Source organism: Zophobas morio, unplaced genomic scaffold (assembly GCF_036711695.1).
Source record: "Zophobas morio isolate AGI-343-1 ecotype UQ-CSIRO unplaced genomic scaffold, CSIRO_AGI_Zmor_V1 ptg000402l, whole genome shotgun sequence".
Taxonomy (NCBI): Eukaryota; Metazoa; Arthropoda; class Insecta; order Coleoptera; family Tenebrionidae; genus Zophobas; species Zophobas morio.
The window spans coordinates 128,372-144,232 of NW_026972506.1; the positions used below are offsets into that span (position 1 = coordinate 128,372).

The 15,861-nt window shown below is 25.8% G+C and overlaps 1 protein-coding gene and 1 long non-coding RNA gene across 2 annotated transcripts; both read right to left on the minus strand.

Moving 5' to 3' along the window:
• Window positions 1–1,266: 1,266 nt before the first annotated feature.
• LOC135120629 (mitofusin-1-like) lies at window positions 1,267–5,410 on the minus strand. Its single transcript, XM_064044968.1, has 7 exons — window positions 5,334–5,410; window positions 3,534–3,683; window positions 2,232–2,317; window positions 2,037–2,157; window positions 1,726–1,829; window positions 1,567–1,671; window positions 1,267–1,302 (listed from the first exon to the last, which is right to left on the minus strand). The coding sequence occupies exons 1-7, from the start codon at window positions 5,365–5,367 to the stop codon at window positions 1,267–1,269; spliced, it is 636 nt and encodes a 211-aa protein (XP_063901038.1). The 5' UTR covers window positions 5,368–5,410.
• Window positions 5,411–15,328: 9,918 nt separating this feature from the next.
• LOC135120636 (uncharacterized) lies at window positions 15,329–15,847 on the minus strand. The gene is made up of 3 exons (XR_010278672.1): window positions 15,766–15,847; window positions 15,630–15,690; window positions 15,329–15,490 (listed from the first exon to the last, which is right to left on the minus strand). It is a non-coding gene; the product is annotated as an uncharacterized LOC135120636 (long non-coding RNA).
• Between the last annotated feature and the right edge of the window lie 14 nt (window positions 15,848–15,861).

Consider the following 15,861-nt stretch of genomic DNA (forward strand, 5'->3'; position numbering starts at 1 on the left):
AAAAAACATAAAAAAGTCATTATATATTAAAAATAAACAGAATAACAAAAACTTATAAAGCAATACTTAAATTATAATAAAGAAAATAATAAATAAAAAAAAACTTCTAATCAAAAAAAAGTTATAAAGATCCAATAAAACCGAATTTTAGCGCAATAATCCTCAACAATTTTTCTACACATGCTCAAAACTTCATTTCGTTTATTCCTTAAAAACTGAAATTTTCATTAAAAATATTATACATAAAAATTCATTAAAATAATTAAAATGCCTGCAGTTGCTGCTGTTTATCTTTTAAGCGCAAATGGCATTGCGTTCTCGATAAAACGGCCGCGCTTAATATTTTGCTCGTTAAGTTTTCGAGCATAATGGCGATGTCTAAACTACATAAATAAATAAATATATATATATATCGAAAAAATAATTGACTCCCGAAAAACAGTGTAAGGAATTAACCAATAGTCCACACGTATCGTTTTATAAAAAATAAATACGGTCCAAGTAAACCGAGAAAGAGGAATCAAAAATAATGAAACGTCATATATTTTTTTTTAAAATGATTTATATAAAAATAATTAACAGAAGTAATAAAATTAACAAAACTTCACTTTTTTAAATGGTTGAAACGATTAGAAATTATATAAGAAACTATGAAAATAGAGAAATTATTAATATGATAAATCAATAAAATTTAAGAAGTATATATAATAAAACTACAAAATAAATTAATGTAATGAACTACAAAAATCATCCAATAATAAAAGAACTAAAGCAAGAAGATACGCTAAAGTAAAGAGTAGTCTAATAAGTATACATAATTTGTATTACAAATAAATAAACAAACAAAAGGCTAAAAAATTATAATGAATATAAGTAACCACTCATAATTAAAAAAATAAAAAAAGAAACCAATTTAATAAAATATGATATAATGAACCATTAAATAAGCAAAAAAAAAGAAAAAAAAAAGAAAAGACCCAAAAAATCGAGTAATAATAAACAGGGAAAAAAACGTCCCCCAACAAAAATATTATAAAATAGTCAATAAAAAGTGAGATAGTAGGCAACCCTCTACTCAAGTGGCCGTCAAACTTTGTTTTAATGGCCGAGGCAGAAATGCATTCTTCAAACTTTTGCTCGAAAAGTTTAAACTCTTCAAGACGTTTCAAACTTTCTTTCGAAAGAGTTTCTTCTGAAAAATATAATAAAAAAGACATCATTAATAAATGTTGATAGTAATAAATAATGAAGAGAATATTATAACTTTTAAAGTCTGGCTTTGTGCGGTATAGTAGCATTTCTCTAGCAGAAATAAAGAAGACTCGATTTTGTATATCCGACTCCCTTACAACGCCGAGATCGTGCGATAAAAACTCAATAGCTTTATTATGATTATATTATTATTATTATTATTATTATTATTATTATTATTATTATTATTATTATTATTATTATTATTATTATTATTATTATTATTATTATTATTATTATTATTATTATTATTATTATTATTATTATTATTATTATTATTATTACTATACCTTTCTGCAAATGTTGATTGTATACTTCATCAATAAAATGTTCCATATCAGAACTGTCCCAACGATTATAAAGCATAAAGATATTGGGCTTTGATAACTTTTTTAAAACTTTATAAAAAAACTCCCGTTCCTTTAATAATAAATAATAATAATAATAATAGTAATAATAAAAGAAAAGACGGACTGTTTGCTTGAGTGTACTTTCTGCGTTGGCCACTAATACAAAAACATCAGCATCAGTGCAATAATCGTTAATCCAGCGATTATAATCACTATCAAGGTCGAGCCCTTTTTTATAGTTTTATTGTTATTATTATTATTATTATTATTATTATTATTATTATTATTATTATTATTATTATTATTATTATTATTATTATTATTATTATTATTATTATTATTATTATTATTATTATTATTATTATTATTATTATTATTATTGTTGTTGTTGTTGTTGTTGTTGTTGTTATTGTTGTTGTTAATATTTATTAATACCGGGAGAGTCTATCAATACCACTTCGTCTCTTAATAATTTGCACTTATTTTTTTGCCAAAAAACATTAACGAGGCGTCTTGTAGTCGGATTGGTGGAATGGGGGCTGACAGCGCTTGCCACCTTTTTGTAATTATTTATTATTATTATATTACCATTAAATATAAATAGTACTTATTTTTAATGAAAACAGTAACCTGAGCAACATTAGTAAGGCTGCAACGAAACTTTTTCATACTGTCTTTTCTAATTGAAGCAGTATCACCTTCTTTCTGATGATTATCTATTCACCATTATTTCATAGCAATTCATTGAAAAGATGCAAAATATTTCAACAAAAAATAAGGTATTTCATGACATGTTTTAAAAATTTCTTGAACAGGCGAAAAAATTGGCTACGTTTTATATATTGCTTTTGTAATATTTTCTTGTAATTAGATTATTTATACTATTCAGTTTACATAATAAAAAATAAAACTGAAATATCATAAACTAAAACAAGTTTAATAGAAAATAAGATGTTTATAATAATAAACAAAAAAGTTTCTTAATAGTAAATAAAGATATCTTTTGTTGAATAATAAATATTCATTAAAAAAACTAATAATTATATAAATAATTTTATAAAGAAAAAGTGTAAAAAATAAGTAAACTGATAAAAAAAGATTATAGCAAAAGTTTATAATACGATAATAATATAAGAATATGGATAATAAAAATTTTTGAGTTACAAAAATAGTAGTGTATAATCTTATACATCAAAATGAAAACAATAAGAACATAATAAATGTTAATAATAACAAAAATGATATACAAAACTTATAAAAGTAGTCTACTTTAACATTTTTATTATAATAATAATGAATATATCAATAATGATATTAATAAACCAGTATATAAACTTTATAAATATAATATATACGTTAATAAATATACTTTTAATAAAACAAACAATATAATATCTATATAATATATTAATAAGTTGAATGTAAAACGATAAAAATATAATAACGTAACATAATTAAAAAAATTAATAGCAGTCCATAATAACATATTTATATAAATAAATATTTTTTTCATGCAATGATATAATGATATATAATTATATAAAAGTAGAGATATATAAATATAATTTATAACACAATAGTAGCATAAATAAAAAGTAAATTATATAAAAATAAGTATACATTTATATAAAAGAAGTGAAAAGGAAATATTAATATATAAAAGTAAATAAAAATAATAATAAATTAATTAAAAGCAATAAAATTATAAAAAAAAATTATAAAAATAAGACTAATAAAAATATAAATATACAATAAATACAAAATTATAAAGAATATAATAAAAATATAATGTTTACTTAAAAATAACTATAAACCTGCGCGTCTCAAAAAAAAGATTATAAAAATAATAAATCAAAAAAATTTCAATAATAAATATTTATAAAATAAAAAATGAGTAATGAATTTAATAAAAGTAATAAAAAATAAATAAACCTTCAGAAGATTCGCTCAATACCGATAACAAACTTTCCTGAGAATTCATATGGCCGTCCTTGGCAGGACAAGAGTCGGAAGGATCGGAAACTATCATATAAGCGTCTCCGTCAGTGCCATGCACCGAGCAAAAGCTGCACGTGGTGTGTCCTGCGATTATAATAGTATAATACTATACAAATAGTTTAAAAAAAATAACATTTTTCTTTTAAAGATTTATAAAGTTTATAAAAGTTTTGTTCAAATAAAAAAGAAAACATTTTTCTTAATGCTTTTAAAAGTTTTCAAAAAAATTTTTACAATTGTTTTCTTTTAAGCATAAACGAAGTTCTTATTGTTAATAAAAATAATAACTACCACCCAATAATGCTTAAAAAAGTTTAAAAATTTATATATAATATGTTAAAGAACAGAAACGATTGGTGTTTTTATAATAAAATTTTTTATTCTATTAAAAAATTCTTTTTTTATATAAAAAAAAAACCAAAGCCATAAAATATTTGAATAAAATAATAAATAAAAAAAGTTGACTTTCCTAATAAATAAAAATTAAATATTCAAAAAACTTAAAATTCTTTAAGTCTAAATTTTAATATTAAAGTTTTCATATATTTTAATCTTCCATAATCTTTTATAAAAAGTTAATAATATTATTCTTAAATAAACATTATTACTAGACAATAAAAACTAATACTCTTCTTGATTATAAACCCATTAAATATTTTCTCATTTTTATTGTTTTTCATTATAATTTATATAAAAAAATTTCTTTAATTATCAGTTTATTAATAATTTTTTACGGTTTAAAAAAATTTGCAGCGTGTTCTATTATTTATAAAAAAAAGTATTAATGTTGTAGTAAAAATACATAAAAAGTTAGTATTTTTACACGTAAAACCTTAATATAATAAAAATATTAAGCAACTACAATTGATAACATAATAAATAAAAAAATATATAATAAATAATTTTCTTAGAAAAATATTAACTTTTTCTATTGTTATTTATTATTTATATTTTAATTTGTGTTAAACTTTTTCTTAATAAATATAAACTTTAAAAAATTATATATTTTGTTAGTGAAAAGTTAAGCGATTGTAGTGTAGATAAGAAGTATTTCGTAATAAACTAATTTTCTTAAATTTATAATATAATTGGTCCAAAAAATTTTGTATTGATAATTATTATTTCACCTTTATATCGTTATTTAGTATTAATATTAATCTTTTTAAAAGCATTATATTATATAAATATAAACTATAAAAAAAATAATTAACAAAAGATACTTTTTAAAACTTTTATACCATTATTAATTTATATAATAACTTTAAACATGTGGTATAATATATATATTTTAATATGCTATAACTTTTCTATCGTTATTAATATTTATATTAACTTTAAGAAAAATTAATATAATATATATTTTTTTTAAAAAAAGTTAAGTTTTTATAAATTTATTATAATATATATTTTAAATAACACATATTATAAATACAATAAAAATTCTTCGTTTATCAATTTTAATTATATATTAACTTAAAAAATATATAGTAAAAATATATTATGTTTAAAATTTTATAATTCGAGCTTTTATCATTAAAAAATATTTAAGGCTTTTTTAGTTAATAATTTATTAATATAACGAAAAAAGGTTATTACTTTATTATAAATCACAATAATTATTTTAATATAAGAAAATACAAAGTTTCTATATATAATAATAAATCAAACTCAAAAAAACCACAATAAAACGATAAATTCATTAAAAAAAAGGACTATATATACAAAAGGCTTAACCAATTCCTATTGGTAGAATGAGCTGGCCAAGCATGCTATTAATAACCGTCGACTTGCCATTGGAAGTGTGACCAACAAATACAACTTTCATAAAATCTCGCCTTAAAGCTTTACTAATGCCAGTAATAACGAGACAAAACTGTTGAATCTGATGTATTTTATGGATAAAAAATTTGTGAATATTTTATATAAATATAATAATTAATAAAATTTATATTATTTATAAAATAAAAAGTTATATATAACTTAAGTATTATAGTTTTAATAATAATTCTTATAAAATATAATAATACAAGAACAAATATAAAAGTAGTAATAATTTATAAAATTTTTAAAAAAATTTTATGTCTTAGAAGTAATTTTTTCTTATAAAATATAATATCATTATTTATTAAATAGTAAAATAACAAAAGGAACATTATAAAATTAATATAAAAAATTATATAAATGACTAAATATTAATAAAAGTTAACTTTTATATTATAAAAATTTAAAAAATATATAATAATCTATTAAACAACTGGAGTACAATAAAAAAATAAACTGGAAAATATAAAAGTTTTACCATTAAATATATATACCATTAAAAATATATTTATAGAATATAAGAAATAATAAAAAATAATAAGAAAAAAAAATTAAAGATGATTAATAAAAGTTGTTTTAGATATTAAAAAAATTTAAAAAATAAGTAATAAACTAAAAAATATATTATAATAAACAATAGAAAAGTAATTTTTAATAGATTAAATATATAAAAATTCTATTTTCAAGAATAAAACACTAAAAGTTTTATTTTATAGTTATTATACTTATATACCTTGCTTTATTACTAGATTATAGTGAAAAACTTTTAATTATTAATATATATTATGAAATAAAAAAGTTATAAATAATTTGTTATTTTTAAGAAAAAAGTTATTATTTTAATAAAATAATTTATAAATATTTTTATATTAACATTAAATTTTATTTATAGCAAGAAAAAGTTACTATAATAAAATATTTAAATTTTGAAATAGTAAGCTCAAAAAAAATATATTTTCTTATATATTACAAATATTTTTCAATTAATAATAAAATTTGATATAATGAAGTATAATTTTAAAAATGTATAAAATATAAATAATGTTATTATATAGTTTTAATATTTATAACTAAAGAATGCCAAAAATTCATATAATTTATATTAAAAAAAATTCTTTAAATTAAAAAATAATATAAATATGATTATTTCTAAAAAAAAAATTTATAAACAAAGGATATCTATATTTCTTTTATTTCAAAACTTTTTTTTGTTAATAATAAGAAAAATGTAAGTATTACTTAATTTATTTAACTTCAAGAAATTTAAAACAAAAAAAATAAAATATTTTTGTAATAAATATAAAAAAATTTATACAAAAAGTTTTTACTATAAATTATTATAAAGTTGTAAAAAAGTTAAAAACTATTGCCTGCAAGTTTTTGATATTTACTTAAACTTTAATAAAAAAATATAATAAAAACAAAAACGTTCAATTATAAAAACTTTTGCTTTTTCTTATTTATTTTGATATTAATCAGTTTAAATTATAAAATTATAAAATAAATTATATACATTTTTATATTTTATTTTTCTTGTTTTTATTATTTTTAATCCAAAAAAAAGATTTTAATTTTAAGTTTTTTATAATAAGTAAAAATTTTTTAAGAAAGTTTATATAATAAATAATAAGTATTTACTGTACTTACTATTAAGAACGTAATACAAAAATAAAAAATTACTTAACTTATTTATAACTGATAAATAGTAATCTAAAAATATTATATCAATGTTATTTTATATTATTTTTAATAATGTTACTAAAAATATAAATTTATTAGAATTTTTTTAGTTATTTATAAGTTTTATATAAAAATATTAAGAAAAATTAAAAGTAATAAAAAAATTATTTTTTACTTCCTTCAGAAGTTTATAACTTTTATTGATTTTTTACTGCCCAAGTCTATTATTATTTTAATAATAAAACTAATTCAAATATCCAAAACTCCTTGAAGATTTAATAATAATAGTAAATATTTTATTAATTCCACTAATATTTATATAAATTGTACATCTTTATAAAAGTTAGTAAAGAAGCAAAAAATTAAAAATCAAGTTTCAATAATATAACTTTATAAATTTACTTTTATAATGAAAACTTTTTATTTATTATAATTCTAAAAAAAATCTTTTTATTAAAGTTCATAATTTTTTATAGCCCTAAAAAATTTGATAAATATTAACAGCTTTATAAATTAATAAAAATAATTTGCATATTTTTTTAACAAAATAACAAAAATAAAACTTTTAATAAATTCCTTTCTCCTTTTTGTATTTTTATTTTTTATAATAATAAATATTACATTTCATATATTCTTTTTATTAAATATAAAAAAAGTTATAATAGAAAGAAATATACAAATAACAGTACTTCTCTCTATTAAGTAATAAAAACATTTATTTCATTCGTATAATAAAAAGTAAAAATATATTTTTTAAGTGCTTTGCATAAATCTTACTCTTAATAAAATTAAAAAATATATATTATAAGTAAAAATTAAAGAAAATTAAAAATTTATATAAAATTATAAAAAATTTTTTAAAAAAAAAAATAAATTGATTAAAGTTTGAGTATTTAATAAGTGACTATAACTTTCTGCTGAGAATTAGAAAAATCTATTGATTTTAGCAATTCTTCGTTTATAAAAGAGATTCTTGCAACATTGTCAAAGTTTGAATTATGCTGTGGCGGCTGAGATGGCTGTGCGAGTGGAGGGCAGTGTACGAGATACTTATGCGCATTTTCAAGAAAAACTTCTAGATAAATATATAAAAAAAGACGGTTAACAGTTTAAATTAAAAAATTAAACATTTCCTCTTTTTTCGAGTACAAAGGGATTAAAGAGTTTTTCATAACTTAATTTCTAAACTTTTTTTATAGAGAAAATATTGCTTTAATATTTTAAAAAACTAAAAATAAAACTCAGATACGTTCATTTTTAAATTTTTTTAGTAGGTAAAATCTAAAGCTTCCAATTACAATGATAAAAGTTCTTTTTTTAACTTTAAATAAAATAAAATACATGATAAACAATAATTTAATATAGTAACAAATAAATAATACATAATAAAAAATAATATAAACAACTTTACAATAATTAAGTAACGAAGTTAGCTAAACTATTTTAAAAGCGAATTAATATTATCCTATTTTTCTTATCTAAATGTAATTTCTCTTTTATAGACTTCTACGCTTAAAGTTAAGAATAAAAAAGAAAACCTAATAAACAAATTATTTATTTAATTAATAAAATCAAAGATTTGTTTTAACGTAAATTTAAAATTTTAAACTTTAACTCTGTAATTAATGTTAAAAAAATGACGTAAATATACCTGTATCTTTAACGATTTCTAAAAGCTCTGTAAACGTTTTATTAACGCTTTTTTTACACACAACAAATCTATGTAAAGGATTGCTGAGATCTTGAGAAGGACTATAACGGTCATTTAAACTTTCACTCATATTTATAAATTCATCTTCGAAAGTACTTATTATTGTTATTAGCTCTTTGTTATTAAAAATGTAAGCGTAAAAGTAAAAAGTAAATCAGCTTAGCTTAATGTTTGAGCTGTTATACAAATCATGGTAGTACTTTTAGGCCACGCGTTACATCGCCCTACCACTCTCACAGCAAACACGTCTTAAGATTGCCCTTAGCTCGCACTGTAGAATCAACTGGTCATTTAAGCATTAACTTTATATTTATTTGTTCTTTGTATAATATAATTTTTAGGATAATTTAATAATTCTAATATATTTTTATATAAGTAAGCTAATTTAGGAAAATTTTAATACATAGGACTCGTTTCTAATATTAAGTTAGTTTTGCTTGATATTGCTAGAAGATTTGTGTAAAAATGTTTAATGGAAGTGTTACAATAAAAAACTAATACAGATACGTTTTTAACTCATTATATTAACAGAAATTAAATGATTAATTCGTTTTAGTGCTTTTTTAAACTTTCATAAGAAAAAAATTTTAGTATTGAAATTTACGTTTACTTGGGCCATGTTTAAAAATATATGTTACCTGCAGCTAACTATATTATGCGTAAGCTACAGGCGGTAGCTATCTATTATTTTAACTCCCCAAACATGTTACATACCATATTAAATGTTAAGTCAAGTTCATGCCAGTCTAAGTTCTCACTCCGGTTGCGCTCTTTATATTTTAATCTTCAATATTTTGAAAAACATGTCTCACTATAACTTTAGCGTCCACTCAGAGGCAGCATTGACCTCCAAACACATAAGGCAAAGAGCACCTAAGCTCAGGCACACAATAAAGTGTACTTGCGACCCATGCAGAATGATAGTTATACTCCTGAGTTAAGGTACATGGTACAAAACACAGACTTTCGGAAATCTTCCGTTAGCAAATAAATATTGTTAACTTATAAAAATCTGGTTGATATATTAAGGAAAAAGCAGTTTACAGAAAGAAATGACTTTATTATATATAACATCTAAATAATTAAATAAAAAGTAAGAAATTGGCGTAATACATCGCGACAAAATTAAAAGTACCGCCGTAAAAGTTTTGTTTTACTATTTATATTTTAACTATTATAGTATTGAGATATTGTACTTATTACATTTATTTTAAATTTTCTGGAATTTAAGTTTCTGAGTACTTTTAAAGTTTAAGCTCGTTAACCTGGCGACTGTGTGGTAATAACCCTAACAAATTGCGTGGCATGGGATCAAGAAAAATATTATTTTTTAGATATTTTTTGAGATAGGACGCAACTAAATCCAATCGGAGATTTTATCTAAATTACAGCCCACTGTTAAGAGACTGTACACAAGATCATACTTTTGAGTTTAGTACCTCTCTTTGGAATTTAAACTATTTGGGGGCACGCTTTTAATCTTATATTTATGTTATTTGAAAGTCCTGCCTACCAAAGCAATTTCAAACTCTTGTGCAAGCGCAGTTTAAGTTAATAAACTATTTATTTATTCATTCTCAACCTATTTTTCTAACGAGCGCTATAATTTAATCCTAGTGAACTACGCTTAAGAGATTTGAAACTAACAATATAAAAAAAGTAAATATAGTTTCTTTTGAAAACTTAGATATTGCGCGATATAATCTAAAGTGAAATAATACTTCTTTAGTTAATTGTTAGAACGTGTTAGTAAAACGAAAAAAATAGCAATATGCATCGGAATATTATGTTAAGTTAAAAAACTATTAAAAATAACACTAATTATAATAAAATTATTTTATTGAAATAAGATATATAATTAAATTAATAAAAACCAAAAAAAAAACGTTAAAACTTAACATTCTGGGGCAATATAAAGTAAGCGCACCTTCGCACATATTTAAATATATATGCTTTGCAAATGTTCTTCAACATCACCTGTCTTCCAATAAGAAAGAAACTTGGGGGGGGGGGGATATAAATAAAGATTTCGGAGCATAATCAAACTTTTATTGCTCATTATTTCTCTAGATATGAATTTTTATAAAAGGTCCAAAAATATTCCATATGGTTTTCAGATGGTAAGGTTATGGGTTTGATACAGGTGAAAAATATTAGAAAGTTACGGAAGCCAGTTTGAATACGCAATTCATGCTAGACCTAAAAGGAATTGTTATGAATTAATATAATGTTATATAAATATATAAAAGATACAAATATATGTAAGGATAAATTTATCAGATTAAGGCGTGAGGGCTTGAGATAACTTTATATTAATAAACATATCCTCGTGCTCAAAGGAGCCCTCAACAGGGGGATGAGTATAGCTAGATCTAGGCTTGTGTTGAAACAAGAGGTCAATGATAGCGTCGTGCGCCGTACTTTGGTTCATAACTGAGCTCCAGTAATCGATAGGAGTGCTGAGTAAGTCGTTATTAAAAAAATAAGGTATTGTGTTAAACAAACCACGGCGCACCCCGAAGGAGGCGTAGCAGTTTGCTTTGTCCAACTGGAAGGAAGTAAATTACCGGTGGGCCTTAGACCCAGGTAGCAGACGCATTTGTCATTATTGACCTGGTACAAAACACATACAAGCGTTGATTGTTGTGCACGAGGTTTTAGCCGCCGACTTGACCTCCGCCGTTTACATAATTAACGTGCGGCCTCCATGAGCAATTATTGTCATTGATGACCCCCATAATTTTCTTCTCCCGGGAACATCAATTGGTTTATCTTGCCTTTGAAGGCCAGTGCAATGTATTATAAATTAGCGCAAACAACCTACATATACATTAAACAAAAGTAAATTATACCAAAATTATAATTGAAAGATAAACCAATTGAAAACATTATAAACTATATTTTTAAAGTAAAGGTAGTCTTTAAACATTTTTTGGAAGAGGCTATGTAAATCCTAACAATTTTTAAATGGAACAGAATTAAACATGTTTCTTTAAAAAAAAAATTTTAAATTAATCTAAACAAGTTACATAAATAAAAATGCTTTTTAACCTTTTGTAAAGGTGTATAGAAGGTTTTATCGCCTATAAATAAAACAACTCACGATCTCTATTTTTCTTTTTCGTTGTTGGTGCTACTACAGGATTATACGAGCTCTGCTTTTTTATGTATTAATAATAAAATTTTATCACCGGCACCAGTTGGCGGTACACTAGGTTAGTACAGCCGACACTGACGCAATCGGTGACATTAAAAAAGTGTAATTATGGTATCATACCCTTATAAGGCAAGTTAAGTTTGAGGGTTGCCGGTGATTAAGTTAAAAAGATTACTAAAAAAAGTCTGTATTAGTTGGTTACTCCTTTTTATATAGTAAAATTTCGGATACAGCCGACCAATAAAATTCCAGATCTCGTCCAATGAGCTTCCTTATTTTTGTAATTAGCTTAAGTTTTTTGGGTTTACAAAAATTAATTTTTGCCATCAATAATCTGACTAGCTGTTGCCCATTCCATATTTGGCAATTTTTAATTTTATTTTTGTGTATGTTTATTTTGTATCTGCTTAAATTTTATTTTAATAGCCGGGAGGTAGCACGTGGCGGAAGTAAAGTTCAAAAATCAAGGATGATAGAAAAGAGCCTTGCGAACCCCTCATCCCCTGTTTGTAGCCCCGGAGGGAGTACACATCGCTAATACGTGTATTATAGATACAATTCTTAAGTTAAAATTTGAGTACTTTGAAAAAAAGGGAAGGGAGGCTTAAAGCACTCAATTTGTAGAGCAATGCCTTATGCTAACATTAAGGAAGACGGTGCCTGTCGTCTTCTTTAAACTGAAAGAGGAGAGCTTTTTACGTCATTGAAAACTTTGCTGAAATCTAAATTGGAACTCTCTCAGGGCATGACTTGCGTCAAAAAAAGCTTTTAAACGGTGCAGTATTAGGGCTAGCTACTATGCCTATTGCTAACAAGAGAATGACAAGTCTGTATCCGTTTGGCGTAGAGAATGGTCGTAATGTCCTTAGAAAATATCACAATAAGGCAACATAGATAGTTTACCGCATTCTTTAACATCACATTGATGATACCCTCGGGATCGGGTACTTTCTGTCTTAATAGAGCTTTAAATAATCTCCTTACTTCCAAACTGCTCTTCGGCATCAGCAAAAAGGTTCGGCTCAGAAATTATTTTATCTGAAAACAAAAAAGCAGGTGGTACACGTCGAAGAGCGAGGTGATCACGTCATCTTTTGTCACATAGTCGCCGTCTTCAAAAAGAAATTAGGGTGTGCCAGTAAGGAACGCGGCAGCAGTCGTCCCCAGATTTTTATATATGATTCAACTTTGTCTTTTAAGGGCGGTTCTGGTGGGCCAACGACTCTTCGCAACGCTCTGGGGCAGTTAATTAGGCGCTAATATGTCTGCGGTGTTGTGGGGCTAGAATGCCCACTCTGAGTGGACGTCGGCGCTCACCATAAAGGGCTTATCAGCTCATGAGGCGGGCGTTTTGGTAGGTACTCATTCTTACATGTCATCGTGGCGGTATGGCATGCCATATTTACAGCGCCCTCAAATCCAGCAACCTTAAGTAGGGTGGGCGTCCTCGGTAACGCCGAAGAGGTTAAAAAAGTCTAATGAAGGTTGGAAATTTTCGGCGAGCTCGAAACGTTCTGGTAAATGTTTCGGTGTCTTCATTGCGTCCCTTACTTTAAGCAGAACTGGTCAAACAAAAGTACTAAAAGTATTTCAGCTGTCGTTAAAATATGATAATATTTTAACTGCGATATTTAGCTTGTCTGACGTTTCGTTTCCACCGCGCGCGTTGAAACTCTAGTCCTACGACGCGAATTCCGCTCTCATCGATGTAAGTTTCAAGTATTTAGCGATTTAAGTTTTGGTACGACTGTTTCCAAACAAGATGCTTGCAGTTAAAGCCCCCTCATACCACAGGTCAAGATCTGTTTTAGTGGTTTGCTTGGAACTTAGGGGACTTATAAACTGCAATCGCCGATACGGGTCCCTAACTGGTCAAGCAAAGAAAATTCCAGCTGACTCAATCCAATGCAGGACTGGTAGAGATAGGACATTATGTGTTAACTGTTACGTTTAATCGGAGGCACTAAGGAAACGAAGGGTCTCGTTAACAGCAAACAGGTCATTTCTTTTGCGCTCCATTAACTTCTGCAACTTACGTTCCCGGGTAGGACACAATCTGCGTTCCAGCACGAAAGCTGACTATGGCGGAGTGTCAGTGGCATAAAAGTCATGCAAACAGATTCCAGGCTCTTGATTGTCTCAAGTATTGTTGACAGGGTTATTGCCATAATGTTAGCTGCTTTTGCCGTTGTTCGAAAGTTGTCTTTGCGACAAGTGAGAGGCTTATAAAATCGTCATTGTCATGTTAAAAGAAGTGGACTTTTAAAATTTAGGTAGTGCTATATAACTGGGCACTGTAAGCTATTACGGGTAGTGTTTGCAGCCACAATAGTTGTGTGCGCTTCACCGCGGTTTCTTTTCATGCTTTAGTGCACTGCGCAACCTAGTGACCTTCGTCCCAATAAACTCATCTGGGAGTCGCACACCAGAAAGTTACATTGGTCGCGGAGGTCTGGCAGCGATGGCACTGCCAGACATGCTTTTTTCTAACCTGAAGATGAAAAGTCGTTTTTAATTCTTCCAGCGTCTGTTGATCGCGCCTCGGTTTACGCACTAGTGAATAACACTAACACGGGTAGTGGCAGTGAATAGCGGAAATATATAAGCGTACCCAAGGTAGGAAAATATGTATCAAAATATACTAAGTACATATGTGTTAGGATTTAGGCTTCCCTTATTAACACAACAAATTTTACCAAGAAAATAAGGCACAAAAAAAAATTAAAATTAGCTACCCTCCCCTGAGGGCTTTTTATCTCCATTTATATTAACTGGCATGTTAAATTATTATATGCACGTGATCAACACGTCGGCCCTCGACAATGCCCTCCGTGTACCCCTGCCACGCCGAGAGTCAAGATGTCTTAAGTGCGCAAATCTACCTTGACGAGTGGGACGTCGAAACCGCAACAGTCCCCCGAAGGACAAACTTCGAAAGTTTGTCCTCGATATTGATAGGCATAATGTGTTATCGCTTCATCACGCGTAAGCGATGTGCCGGCGCAGTAGAGTATCCCTTGACTTCGTACTCTCGACGTCCATAGCTTGCAGGCCATTTCTGTTTTTTAAAGAGAACAAAAGAGCGTTCAGTGTCGCTGGCGGTATTCGGGCTATCTAAGGGTACTGTCGACTTATGTGCCCTGACATTCTTCGTATTCTCTCAAGGCATAATTGTTGCTAGTAGAGTTTTTGGTGTCAATAAGTAATTTTTCTATTACGATGGTTACGTTGCATTATTTGGTTTACTAGGTATTTTTACCATATTTATTACTTCTATTACTATTATTGTTAATATTATTGATATTGATAACATTATTGTTGTTGTTAATACTTTGCTTATTTCTACGTTAGCACTATCTATGGGTAGTTTAAGCGACATAACCTTCCCATTGCCTTCTTCTCCACAGTTCCATGGCTCTTAAAGTGGTTAAAGAATCCAAGAATTTGTGTTGTCAACTGTTAAAAAAGCCAAAAGATAAGTATTTGTCTCTTGTAGATGGACTTCAAAGTTGGGAGGAGCCCCTTGTAAAGTGTTATAGTAATAGAGAAGTTATAAAAAAATAGTACAAGCTTGCTAAAAGTAAACTTTTAAAGCTTTTTTAACGTTAATCATAAATTGGGAAATATGTGTTTTCTTAGTAAAATTTATAATAAAAAATACCAAAAGTGACTAGAGGCAACCGCATCCAAAATTGACAAGGGTGTTTCAGCTTCGCGGTACGCTGAAAACACAAATTCGTAAAAACAATCAAAATTAATAATACTATTAACTAAATTATCTGTTTGAAATGATTTACCTTTTAAATAAAAAGAGTCGCGGCGCGCGCTAGGATTTTGAATTAAAGATCTCCTGGGCCTCAATGCTTCCAGTTGCTAAGCTAAGAAGACAAATC

Coding starts and splice junctions, on each gene's coding strand:
- LOC135120629 (XM_064044968.1), bottom strand. CDS start 5,367: ATGCTTGGCCAGCTCATTCTACCAATAGGAATTG. Junction 3,684..5,333: donor CATTCTACCAATAGGAATTG/GTTAAGCCTTTT, acceptor TTATAATCGCAG/GACACACCACGTGCAGCTTT. Junction 2,158..2,231: donor GCCTTACTAATGTTGCTCAG/GTTACTGTTTTC, acceptor AATTACAAAAAG/GTGGCAAGCGCTGTCAGCCC.